The sequence below is a fragment of the Camelus ferus genome, chromosome 18 (genome assembly GCF_009834535.1).
Source record: "Camelus ferus isolate YT-003-E chromosome 18, BCGSAC_Cfer_1.0, whole genome shotgun sequence".
Classification (NCBI taxonomy): Eukaryota; Metazoa; Chordata; class Mammalia; order Artiodactyla; family Camelidae; genus Camelus; species Camelus ferus.
In genome coordinates this window covers 8,159,333-8,172,244 of record NC_045713.1, presented here as the reverse complement: position 1 = coordinate 8,172,244, position 12,912 = coordinate 8,159,333, and the positions used below count along the sequence as shown (strand labels likewise).

The following is a 12,912-nucleotide window of genomic DNA, read 5'->3' as shown; positions in this document are numbered from 1 at the left end:
GGGTGATTTTGTGGATGCTCTGAAAGCGTACGCATGTGTTTACACGTGGCTGCTTCTACTGGGGAGGCTGTTCCCCGTGTTTGCAGTGGATCTGACATCCCCAAAATGTAAGGTGCCTTGAAGAGCCCTGATGCCCGTTCACTTCCCGCTGCCTCTGCTGGAAGCCTGGGGGTGCTCAGTCTTCCCCACTTGCTTCGGGAGTGGGGAGCAGGCGTCTGAGGCCTCCATCTGGCCCGGGTGTGACGCGGCGCCCGGCGCCCATGTGAGTGAGCCGGGGTCGGGGAAGTGGAGCTCTCCAGGCGGAGACTTCGGGGGGTGAGATAGTCCTCACAGCCGGCAGAACACAGACTCTGAGCTTCTCCCAGATCTGGGCTTCCGGAGGCCTGGCAATGACAAGGCATCGATCCTTCCAACAGTGAGCTGTGGATGGTGCCGGGGAGGCGCCTTTACAGAGTGCGCCGGTTACCCCGCACCTGCCGGGCAGTGCTGCGTTCTTCTGAGGATGTCCCCGCTCAGCGGGGCGCACTGACACACGGGCCTGGACGATCGTAGCCTACGTGCATTTTTGTTTGATCTTTTCTTAGTAGCATCTGTGTGTGTGTGTGTGTGGTCACGTGTACATGACAAGATTTACCATTTGGACCACGCTCAGCGTGTGTTTCAGGGGCTTCAGGGCACCGTGGTGCCTGCATCCTTCTCAGCTGCTGTCTCCTGGCATCTGGTGGCCTTACAGCGCTGCACGCGTGGATGGGTCACGGTTGTTACTTTCCTTCCCTGTTTCCTGTTCGGTAGCTTTTCAGTTTTTTATCCCTTTGTAAAACACCTTTATGCCAAAGAAATGAAAGAAAAAAATGAGTGTGTAAGCAGATGTGTCAGGAGAGGGCTCGGGGGCGCTGTCTGCGTAGCTTTACAGCTCCCAGTCTTGCTGCCGGTTTACTCTCGAAGGACCCAGTGAGCTTGCAGCCCCCCTAGTGTGAGGCCACTGCCCTGTCGCAGACCTGCGGGGACAGGGGTTCTGGGCTGATTTCGGGCTTGCTCCGTTGAGCTGTCCGGGCCACCCCCGTGTCTCACCGCTGTGTCCCTGCAGTTTGCTGGGGTCAGGCGGTGTGAGTCTGACAGCTTCGCCGCTTTTCAGAGTTGTCTCTTTTTCCTGGTTCTCTCCAGGTGTGTCTTACAGTGATGTGGGTTGTACTGACCAAAAGGTCCTCCTGGGGTCTTGATTGGGATTACACTGAATGTATAAATCAGTCTGGGGTGAAGAGACATCTTAATAATATTGAATCTTCCAAACCACAAGCACAGAACTTCTCTGCGTTTATTTAAGCCTTTAATTTCTTTCATGAGTGAAGGAAAAACTTTTGTTGCTTTCAGTATACAGACCCTTCACATATTTTGTTAGGTTTACTCCTATTTCATTTCTTATTCTATTTTAATGGTACTTTAAAAAAAATAACAGGCTTTACTTTTTAGAGCAGTTTGGGTTTTACGGGCACACGTCAGAGATGCTGTGGGTTTGGTTCCAGACCAACCCCAGTAAAGCGAGGACTGCAGTAAAGAGAGCCGTGCAAATTTTTGGTTTCCCAGTGCAGATAAAAGTTATGTTTACTCTATACTGTAGTCTGTTAAGTGTTCAGTAGCATTATGTCTAAGAAAACAAAATACAGACCTAAATTAAAAATACTTTAGTGCTGTGAAATAAGCCAGAAAAAGAAAAATACCATAGGAGATCACTCATATGTGGAATCTAAAAAAAAAAAGGTAAAAGAGGCACTATGAACTCATCTACAAGACAGAAACAGACCCACAGACACAGTAAACAATCTTATGGTCACCGGGGAAAAGAGGGTGGGGAAGGGATAAATTTGGGAGTTTGAGATTTGCAATTGTTCACCACTATATATAAAAATAGATAAAAACCAAATTTCTTCTGTAGAGCACAGGGAACTATATTCAATATCTTGTAATAACCCTTCAATGAAAAAGAATATGAATACGAATATATGCATGACTGGGACATGAGCTGTACCCCAGAAATCAGCACATTGTAACTGACTGTACTTCAATTAAAAAACATCGTGCTGAAAAATGATCCCCACCGTCTGAGCCTTCAGCGAGCTGCAGTCCTTTTGCAACAGTAGCACAAAGATCACTGACCACAGATCCCCATAACTATAATGAAAAATCTGAAGTATTGTGAGAATTACCAAAATGTGACAGAGGCACGAAGTGAGCAGATGCTGTTGGAAAAATGGTGCCGATCAACTCGCTTGGTCTGGTGTGGGCAGTGTCTGGATTCTGGCCGTTCCCATGGGTATGTGGCGGCCTCTCGGGGTTTTAATCTGCGTTTCCCTGGTGGCACACCACGGGCAGTTCCTGTCCTGGGCTTGTTTGCCACCAGAGTGTCTTCTGCGGTGAGGTGTGTGTCCTGATCCTTTGTCTGTTTTCCACTTGGAGTGTTTGGTTTCTTATGCTGGGTTTTAAGAGCCTTTTGTATATTATCAGATGTGTGTTTTGCAAGTATTTTCTCCCAGTCTGTGGCGGGTCTTTTCATTCACTTAACGTACTGTTTTTTAAATGTTAAAATTCGATCGTTCATTGCTAGACTATAGAACTATACTTGACTTTTATGTATTAACTTTGCAAAACACACATCTGATAAAGGACTTGTATGAAAAATGTACGAAAAGCTGTTAAAACTACAGCTTCACTGAGTCACTTACTAGAAGAGTTTTACAGGTTCTGTGGGATTTTCTACGCGTTCAGCTGTGTCGTGGAGTTTCGCGTCTTCCTCTCCGTCTGCACGTGCGTCTGGCGTGGTGCTGAGCAGGGCGACTGGGGAAAGGCCTCCTTGTCCTGTTCCTGGTCTTGGGGGAGCGTTCGTCTCTTCATTAAGTCGTCAGGTGTGGGTTCGCGTGGATTCCTCCATGGTGTTAAGGAAGTTTCCTTCTGTTTCTTATTTACTGAGTTTTTTTTCTCTTTTTAAGTCATGACTGAATGCTGAATTTTGTCAGATGCTCTTTGATTATGTTTTGAGTTTTGAGCTGACCTTGCCTTCCCTGGGAAGAGCCCTGTCAGTTTGTATTAGGGTGTCCTTCTGGAGTGAAAACAGAACACACCTGCTTGTGTCTTAGAAGAGCCAGAAAGGTTTATAACTATCGCCAGTAACAGAAAATACATTGGAAAAAGAGATTCACTGCCCACAGGGCTGCTTCAGACGCGCGGGTTCCCTTTTCCTTCCATTTTTTTGTGCATCACACTTCTCATATACTTGGGTTTTTAAAATTTTTAAATTTAAAGGATTTTTTAATTTTCAAGAAATTTTAAATTAAAATTTATTTTTATTTTTTATTTAGAATTTTTAAAAAATTTTATTTTTGTTTTTTAATTATTTATTTTTTTTAATTGAAGTGACATATACTAGTGAGTTCAGTGTGAGCTCACTTTTGTGTCCCGCCCCCCAAACACCGCGGACATGGCCGCAGGGGAAATGCTTCTGCAGACGAGGGGCGAAACCAGGGCGGCATCCCTGCAGCGGCTGCTGGCGGCCACCCTGCTCCCCCAGGGACCCAGCAGGGGTCTGCTCACTGGGGCTTAGCTGCGTCTGTCCGTCCGTCCGTCTGTCTGTCCAGGCCACGACTCCGTGAGAGGAATCTCAGACTCAGAGGGCCACTGTCCGTCCGTCTGCTGAAGCTTCTCCACAAAACGAGAGGCTGAGCACCGGGCGTTCCTTAAAGAAGGTTTAGGAGGAGGGCGCAGCTTCGTGGTGGAGCACGTGCTCAGCACGCACGAGGCCCCGGGTTCAACCCCCAACCTAGTTACCTGCCCTGCAAAACAAGGCAGAAATAAGTAGAGAACGATTAAAGCTTTCAGACACGACCGAGTATTACAAAGAAAGGTCGATTCCACAAAATTTTAGGAAATTAAGAAAATACAGAGAAGAATAAAGAAACCCAATGTCCCCTTGTGAGGCCTCTCCAGACGGCGGCCTCTGGCACCGGGGTTTCCTGGGAGGTGCTTTTCTGTGCTTGTTGCTGGTCTCCCTCTCCCTCCCCTACGTGTGCTAAAGTGTGTAAGCTACTGTCGATAACTTTTGAAACAATAAGCTACTTTTCAGAGAAGTTTTAGGTCTACAGAAAACTGAGCAGAAAGTACAGAGGTTTCCCGTGTCCACCCCCACCCCCATCTGTCCCGTTACGACCATCTTGTGTTAATCAGTGTGGCTCACGGGGACAGCTGGTAACCAGCATCGGTGCGTCACTGTTGTCCAGGGTCTGCAGCTCACCTGAGGGCTCACTCTGGGCGTGGCACAGTCTGGGGTCTGGACCAGTGCGGGACCTGTGCCCACCACTGCAGCGTCACCCAGGGTAGTTTTGCTGCCCCAAGGACGCCCCGTGCTCCGCCTCGTCCCCCACCCCAGCCCCGGCCACCACTGCCATCTTCACTGTCTCCCTAGTCTTGCCTTTTCCAGGCGGTCGTAGAGTTGGGATCACCGTGTGCGGCCTGTTCAGGCTGGCTGCTTTCACTCAGCCGTGTACGCGTGCGCGGCTCCGCCGCGTCTTTTCATGACTTGATGGCTCGTTTCCTTTCACTGCCGAATGGCTCCGTGGTCTGGAAGGACCACAGTTTGTTTAGCCGTCACCTCCTGAAGGACACCTTGGTTGCTTCCGGGTTTTGGCAATTGTGAATAAAGCTGCTGTAAATAAACACTTGTGTGCAGGTTTTTGTGTGGACATGAGCTTTCAAGTCTTGGATAAATGCCGGGGTGTAATCACTGGGCTGCATGTTAAGAGTCTGTTTAGGTTTGTGTGGAAGCACCACACCAGCTCCCAGAGTGGCTGCACTGGGTCGCATCCCCGCTGTGGCGGATGAGAGCCCCCGCGGCCCCGTGGCGTCGGTGTCGTCAGTGCCCACACGTGCGCCGTCCTGACACCTGTGTGGTGGCGTCTTACTTGTTCCATTGTGTTTCCCTGACGGCGTGTCCTGGGCTTCTTTGCCACCTGTGTGTCTCCCTTGGTGAGCTGTCTGTCCAGGCCGTTTGCCTGTTCTCCACTTGGGGTGTTTGTTTTCTCGTTGCTGGTTTTTAAGAGCTTTTTGTACATTTCCATGCAAGTCCTGCACCAGCTGTGTGTTTTGCAAATTTTTCTCCCAGTCTGTGACTTGTCTCTCCATTCTCTTAACTATTATATATAATTTTGAATCCTGCTCTTTTGGAGTTTTAAAGCAAACTTTGTATGCTTACTAAATCTGCTAATAGCAGATGTAACGGCGCAAAGCATTCTATCGTATAGATGGCTCTAAATGGATTTGAACAATTTCTCACCGTGGCCGGTCCGACCGCTCTAGTACAGGGATCTTTCTGATGCCTCTCCCTGTCTCCTTAGGATGTATCTTAAGAAGTAGAATTATGAGGCTCAGAAGTACCCATGGATGAATGATGCCAGTTCTCCAAAAACGTTTCATTCATTCACTCAACCTCAGTGTTTACGGAGTAGCTGCTGTCCGGGCGCTGTTCCAGGTGCTGACGGCGCGGTGCTAAGCGGGGAAGCACAGGGTTTTGCGGCTGTGCCATCCGGCACGTGTGGCGGCGGGGCTGTGACCTGGAGAGGATGTGGCGTCTGCCCTCGTGGCGTTACTGAGCTCAGTTTCCTTCTTTGGTCCCTGTCCCTTCAGGGCAGGACCAGGCCATCTGGGAGATCCTGGAAGGCATGTGTAAATCGGAATTCTAGAGTCAAGTACACAGTGGGACGTGCTATTTCAAGGGATCCCAGGATGAGTTTAAATCTTTTTCTCACTCAGAAACCGAATTCTTTGACTACAACTCAGTTGAGTTACAAATTATTAGTAGAGAGAGCCAGGGAGGAAGAGAAAGGCCAGCTTCTGCATGCACTTGGAAATCCATAGTGAGCTTCTGTGTGGTTCATCAGGTAAAGGAGGCTGTCGTAGTAAAAGTTATGAAACCCTCAGGGCTGAGTGACAATAAAAGCTTACATACCAAAGCAGGTGGGATGCAGCAGGTCCGGGGCCTGGAGGGACACTTACAGCTTCATGAGGAGACGAGACTAGAGGTTAGTGAGCTGTGTGTCTCCATTTCCTAGGTGCCACGGCGAGTCGTCAAAAAATCGGGCAGCTTAGAACAGCTATTGCCTCACAGTTCTGCAAACCAGAAGCCCGAGATCAAGGCTCTGGTGGGGGCGGTAGCTTCGGGGGCCCCGACGGCGGGTCTGCCCCAGGCCCCTGTCCAGCTTCCGGGGCCCTTCTTATAAGGACGCCTGTCGCGGGATCAGGGCCACCCTCATTATGGATGACCTCAGCCTCACCTGATTACGTCTGCGAAGAGCCTGTTTCCAAACGAAGCCGCACTCCAAGGTTCCGGGTGGACCTGAGTTTTGGTGGTCCCTTTGCAGCCTACTGCACTGTGCAGCCTGAGCATCAGCAATAGAGGAATAAAGGCAAGACAGAAAGAAGGAAGAATAATGGGGTAAAAGCAGATGTAATGAAGCAGAAGTGAAGATAACAGCAGACTGTCTGAAGAGATGGATGAAGCAGACAGGCATCTGCGGGGGCAGCCTTGTCAGGAAGAGACACGCAAACTGTGATTTGCCTCAGGTCGGGGGTGGGGAGTGGGGAGGAGGGTGGAGAGGGGTGAACTACAGCTGCCCACGTCCCCCGGTTCAGCTCTTCTCGTCTACGTGGATGCGGAAGGCGCCTCCTCCAGGAAGCCTTCCTTGACTCCTCCCTGAGGTTGGTCTAGAGCCTCGCTGCTGGCGCAGCCCTGTACCTGGTCCTTTAGTCATCTTGCTGTGACTCTCACCGTCTGTCTTCCCTGTTCGAGATCTCACAGTAACCTCCTTTCGTGACACAACTGTTTCTTTTTCTTTGCTGCATTTTTGGTATGAGGCCTGGTATACAGAAGGTGCTCAGTAAATGATCTCACCCTGCCTCTGACTGGCTGGGTGCCCTGTGGGCACGTCCTTCACCCTCTCTGGGCCTCGGTTTCCCCGCCTCACCGGTGGGGTGACTCCCTTGTCTGCCTTCCTCTCTGCAGCCTGGGGGAGGGCTTGGGGCTCCTGCGGGCCTGGCAACGTCGACCCCTCCCCTGGTCCTGGGTCCTCAGGTGCCTCGGCTCCCCTTGGACTGAGGTTTCACAGCAGACGGGGAGCAGCGCTCAGGGCGAGCGGGAGAGGCCGGCAGGGAGGGGACGCCTGCCCACGTCCGGCCACCGCCCTCAGGGGCGGCCTCTCCCGCTCGGTGTGTGAGGCCCTCGTGAGGAATCTAGCGGCTTGATGAGCTGCCCCCAGAAATCCCCTCGAGGGACAGAGCGGGGGTGTCCTCACCCCCGGGACGGAGTGGGAGCGGGGCAGGACCTCCAGTCTCCCAGGGTCCCAGGCGTTGGGGGGCCAGCTCAGTTCCAGAAAGCCTCCCTCGATCCCACCCCCTGAATGTCATCTGTGATGCTAAAGGAGGGAAAATGTGGTCGGAAGGTGACCACGACCATCAGTTCACAGCCCTGGGGGCTCTCGGCCCTGAGGGCAGGGCAGGGACCGTCCCCGGAGCTGCGTGACGCGATTCGGGGCAGATTCTGGCTGTGGAGCTTTCTGGAAAGGCCATTCCCACACTCTTGTTATGAAGATTCCTTGGCCTGGCTCGCCTGTTCTGACCCCGAGCCCCTGACCGCCCCGCAGCCCGGACAATTCATCAGCGTGAAAACAGGAGACAGGAAGGGGGGGGGCTCCGAGAATGAGAGATTTTCCTGGAATCTCTGGGGTGGGGGGAAGGGACGGTGTCCAGAAATAACGGTCTGGATGGTCCAGGCAGAGCCCGGGGGCTGTCCTCCTGCTGTGCCCGGGGGCCCTGGCTCCCGGCCCCCATGTCCTCTCAGCACCCCTCCGGTGGCCTCCGTGTTTCCCGCCTCACCTGACCCTTTGCTGCCACAGATGGAAAGTCCTCCCCGTGCTGGGATGGGGGGTGCTGTGCTGGGATGGGGGGTGCTCTCCAGTTCCCCGTGCTGGGACGGGGGGTGCTGTGCTGGGACGGGGGGTGCTGTGCTGGGACGGGGGGTGCTCTCCAGTTCCCCGTGCTGGGACGGGGGGTGCTGTGCTGGGACGGGGGGTGCTCTCCGGTTCCCTGTGCTGGGACAGGGGGTGCTCTCCGGTGCTGGAGAAGCAGGCCTGGCCCACGGCTTCCTTGAAGAGAAGTGGCTTCTGGTGGCCGCATGGCGAGCCTGGGGTCCTGACCGCACCGTGGACCCCAGCTAGTCTCTGTCTGTAGAACGAGCCTCTGCCGGGAGTGGCCCTGGAAGGTTGTCGTGTTTCCCAGGGCCCTGGGGCCAGGCACTGTGAGGCCGCATCCTGGCCGCATGCTGGTGTCACCAGGGCTGCTGCAGCTGCTTTGTTTGGTCACAATTCCTCAAGCTGCTGGCTCTCCCGAGGCCTGGCCTGCCATCCTGCGGGAAACCCTCTGCAACCCCACCCTCGCCTCCAGTCCCGTACCACAGGTGACTGAGACGGACGCCTGGAGCCCTGGCTCTGGAGGGGTCGTCCCTGCCCCTCGACCACCTCCGTGGGGCTCTCTGTGTCCTGGTCTCCGGACGTCGGCCTCGCGCTCTCACCCGTGGCTGCGCGGCTGAGTGCTGGTGTGCGGTCGTGAGAGTTCACAGACACGAGGACCGTCTTCCTGTCTTGACTACATCATTCACGTCTCTGTCCTCTGTCCACTCTTACATCAGCCAGTGCTGGTGGCACCGCCTCTTGTGATGAGGGGAAGGGGGTCACTGTCAGGTGGGCCGTGCTCCCCGGCAGCTGGTCATTTTGAAGCAACGAGACGTGAGCTCCAGCTGGTGTGAACAAAATGCTCTGGAGGCGTATAGAGGAAGGGGAGGTGATAGGAAGGCTTGTTGCTGGAGGTGGTGTTGAAGTGGGCCTTGAAGCATATGTAGGAGTTCACCAGGGGGTGCTGTCTAGGGGATGGGCAGTAAGGGGAGGAGAGCCCCTTGCTGCTTTCCAGTCTTTCCCTCAGTGAGAAAGCAGGTCCCCTGGGCGAGGTGCTGTTTTCCGCTCCTGGGCCGCAGACCGTGGAAGTGCCTGAGAATCAAGCCCTTCCCGATGGAGCCCAGGTCTCTTCAGGGTGAAGGAGGCAGAGGGCATCATTTCTGGGGTTGTCACTTATTTAGGTGGTTTTAGTGGTATTTCTGTCTACACAGCAGTAAACAAATGTTTCATTTTATCACGACATGACTGTTCCTTCCAGCATATTTGTGTTGCACCAACGTAGGACCAAGAAGAAAGCTGAAGGTGTTCCGCCCCAGCCCTCTCCTCAGCGCTTGTAAAGATGGTTCCTTTCAACTGTGTCCTCGCGGGCATGTCTCACGCCCTCCACCTCCTCCTTTCCTAATTATGTTTAAGTTCTAGCTGTAACGTCAAGTAAAACAAGAAGGAAAATATCTGTTTTCTGGGTTACTCCGATTTTCCAAGTAAAGGAGTGAAAATAAAAAGGTATTCATTCATTCATCTGATGAATCAGATCTGTTAACTGCTGTGTTACTAACTCCTTAGTTTGTAATTTCTTTGACTATTAGCTGTGTTCTTTGAGTCGCTGCTTTGTCAGACCTTAGCCTGTCTCACTGGTCAGCTTTCTTCTGCAGGATTCTGCCTCCCTCGTGCTGGCTGAACTTTTCACTTTGCATCGTCTGTATTGATAACATTTATACCTTTGCAGAAAAGCACCACTTCGTCTTTTACACGTTGTCTGTAGGTTCATAATAAGATCTGAATATTAATAATCAGGTATATTTGAAAGACGCCTTTACTGCACCTGCAGACATGGATAGTTGAGTGAGTGTGAAGGAGCAGGCTGACTGTGAGTCTCCCCTGGGACGCGGGACGCTGGGCTCCGGGCCCTCTGCTGTCTGGGTTTCTGGGGGGACGGCTGAGCTGTTCTGATTCCCAGGCCCTGGTGGGAGATGTGAGCAGCTGCAGAGCCGCAAACAGAGTGTCAGCTCGCCAGCGCGGCCGAGGCCGCAGGCCTGATCCGCTCACCCCACCAGGACACACGCTGCTTCTAACGTCGCACAGAATCGGCATGTACGTGTGTCCAGCTTTTGATGAGGGTCTTATCGCTGACCTGTTTTCTGAAAGGTTAGAAATCCTTTTATGAGGAAAAAGCAAACGTCAACAGTGGTGCTGAGACGATGCCAGGCAGAGAACGCGCGTAGAACGAACTCGGGCGTGAACGGCTGGCTTTGAGGAGGTGGTGGCTCCCTGCCTTTTTCCTGCAGGTTTTCTGTGGGAGATACCAGGTCCCCTCGGGGGCTTCTGTAAATGTCTTCTTCAGGAAGGACGAGCCTTCTGGGGGTGAGAGTTGCCCCCAGAGGTCACCTGCACTGTAGCTTGAATTAGGTGGCTTCACGGTTCTGTGAGGGCTCGCAGGGTGCCTGGGAGGCTTGAAACACTGGGGGGAGCTGCCTGGAGGGGCCGGACGGCGGCTCGAGGGGGTGGGGCAGCGCCTGGAGGGCCGGGGGCAAAGTCCTGGGAAGAGCACGGGGGACCGGGACACACATCCTCACGGCCTGCTTCTCCTGGGCGACTCCTGGGTCAACACCAGGTTGGGGGAGGAGACTGCCGGGGTTCGGGCTGTGTTCGGGGAAGGGGGCCCTTGGTGGATGAGGGGGAGGGGGGCCCGGTGCTGAGCGTGTGGGGACACAGGTGAGGGTCTGCCTGCTGAGTGGCCCAGCTCCTCCCTGTGAGCTCCCCGAGGTCACCCACTGGTCACGAGAGCGCTCTGGGGACCCGGGGGTCGGGCCTGGCGGACCTGCTGTCACTGCAGGCCCCTTTGCACTTTTTGGATTCCCCCCCTCTGTGTGTAGACGGTTTCTAAAAAGCTGTGATGACCAGAGAGGGAAGAACAGGAGAGGTTTATTTCCCTGGTACCCACCCACATCCGTGAGCAGAGCGGGCGCCCCCTGCCCTGGTGGGGGTAGCCCGGTGGGGCTGGTGGGGCCTCGGACACTTGCCTGGTAGACCTGTGGAATCTGGTACTGGGAAACGTTGCTTGCAATTGCGAGCATGCACGAGCCTGGAGCCAGGCTCTGTGGCCGCAGAGCTGTCGAGTTGAGGGGGGACGTGGAGCAGCCCTTGGTGTCCGGGGCGCAGGGCAGGGGTAGCACAGGGCAGCCCCGGAGGCGCTGAGGGCGGAGGCTGGGCAGGGGCCATGGCCGGGCGGGCTGGGTCCCTGCCTTCCCGGGAGCACCCCGGCCACGCGCCAGCGGCCCGGCCTCTGGGGTTCTCCCGTGATAGTGCCCTCTTCACCTGCTCCGTTGCCCCTACAGGAGGAAACCAGACAGCTTCTGGCTCAGCAGAAGTCGGCTTCCCAGTCAGACTTGCACGATGAGGAGGTCTCTCCATCGCTGCCAAACCCCGTGGTGAAGGCCCGCCACCGCCGTGGGGGCGTGAGCGCCGAGGTGTACACGGAGGAGGATGCCGTGTCCTACGTGAGGAAGGTGGGCCCGCCCAGCCCTCACCCGCGTCCAGTCCCAGGGCCATCCCGGTCCCTGCTGGCCTGGGCCCCGCACGGCCTGGCCTGAGGCTCTTTGGGGCCGCCACTCCCAGCAGGCTTGGGAAGGGGGCACCCAGGTTGTGGGTGTGGGCGGAGGACCTTGAGTCCCGCCTTCACCCTTGAGGCTGGACCCCACATTGGAGCCCGTCCAGTGGGAATTCTGCCCCGGCCTGGACATCGCCCTCCTCCGTCTGTGCCTCAGTGGACAGGTGCTGGGACTGTGTGCACCTGCCCCGGACCCGCCCTGGATGTGGGCCTGTCATTTCCATCCAATGCCTGTCTGCAGTCAGCTTTGCTTTTTTTTTTTTGTACTTTTTGTTTTTGATCTATTTTAAAAATTTTTTAAAATTATGGCAAAATATGCATAATGTGAACTTTACCATCCATGTTAGTCAGCTCAGGCTGCTGTGACCAAGGACTGGCGGCTTAAACAGCAGACTGTGATTGCCGTGTCTGGAGGCGGGGGGTCCGAGGGGAAGGTGCCGGGGGTGGGCTCCTGGTCAGGACCCTCCTCCTGGCCTCCAGTCCGGCGCGGAGGGGGCGGGGGGCCATCACCACCCGAGGGGCACAGCTAAGTGTCAAGTTAATTTTTATTTTTTTGTTTTCCAGTGTTTCAACAAGTATTTATTACCTTAAAAATAGCCAGTGAAACAAAGAAATCAACAGAAGACATAACGCCAGGGCCTGGAGGTCTTGTGAAGCCAAGACCCCGAATTTGAGATGACACTTAAGTCGCCTCTTGGGCCACTCTGTGTCCCTTGCCTTTTCTTTCCTTATTTTTTAAATTTCAAACAACTGGCGTGCCCCTCAGATTTGGACTGTCTGCCATCACCGGGAGTGACACCTGGAAGGCTGAGCAGCCGGTTTCGAGCCACGCCACCAGTTCTCAGGGTCGGCCCAGGCCTGGTGCTCTGCCGGCCCCGGGACGCCCCCAGGTCTGACCTCCCCTCGCCTCCCCACAGGTCATCCCCAAGGACTACAAGACCATGACGGCACTGGCCAAAGCCATCTCCAAGAACGTGCTGTTTGCTCACCTGGACGACAGCGAGAGAAGGTAGGCACGGGGGCGTCTCTGGTCGGGCGCTGAGGCATGGGGTGCCCGGCTCCAGGACGCACGTTGGTTTTGGAAGGGGTCTTCCTGGGGCTCACGAGGCAGGGCCGGTGTCCAGAAGTCGGGTGCTGCGCACCTGGGCTGCCTCCTCCCACGCGGGGCAGGATCTCAAGTACCTGCACGCCAACCCTGGCACAGAAGGACACCCGGGGGCCTTACGGGGGGGCCTGCTGTGCCCGCGCTGAAGCCACTGCCCCGTGGGGACATCCAGCTGCCTGTCCTCGGCCTGCGGGACCCGAGGGAGGGTGACG

General features: G+C 54.8%; 1 protein-coding gene across 13 annotated transcripts in view; it reads left to right on the top strand.

The window, feature by feature from the left end:
• Positions 1-12,912, top strand: part of PRKAR1B (protein kinase cAMP-dependent type I regulatory subunit beta) — a 103,119-nt gene that overhangs the window by 15,148 nt on the left and 75,059 nt on the right. For all 13 annotated transcript variants that reach the window (XR_004312603.1, XR_004312602.1, XM_032459841.1 and 10 more), the window contains 2 exons: positions 11,324-11,494; positions 12,513-12,604. Coding sequence is in view for 11 of the 13 variants with exons in the window: in XM_032459841.1 (XP_032315732.1) it covers positions 11,324-11,494; positions 12,513-12,604 (263 nt within the window). In the remaining 2 variants the exon portion in view is untranslated. The remainder of the gene's footprint in view (positions 1-11,323; positions 11,495-12,512; positions 12,605-12,912) is intronic.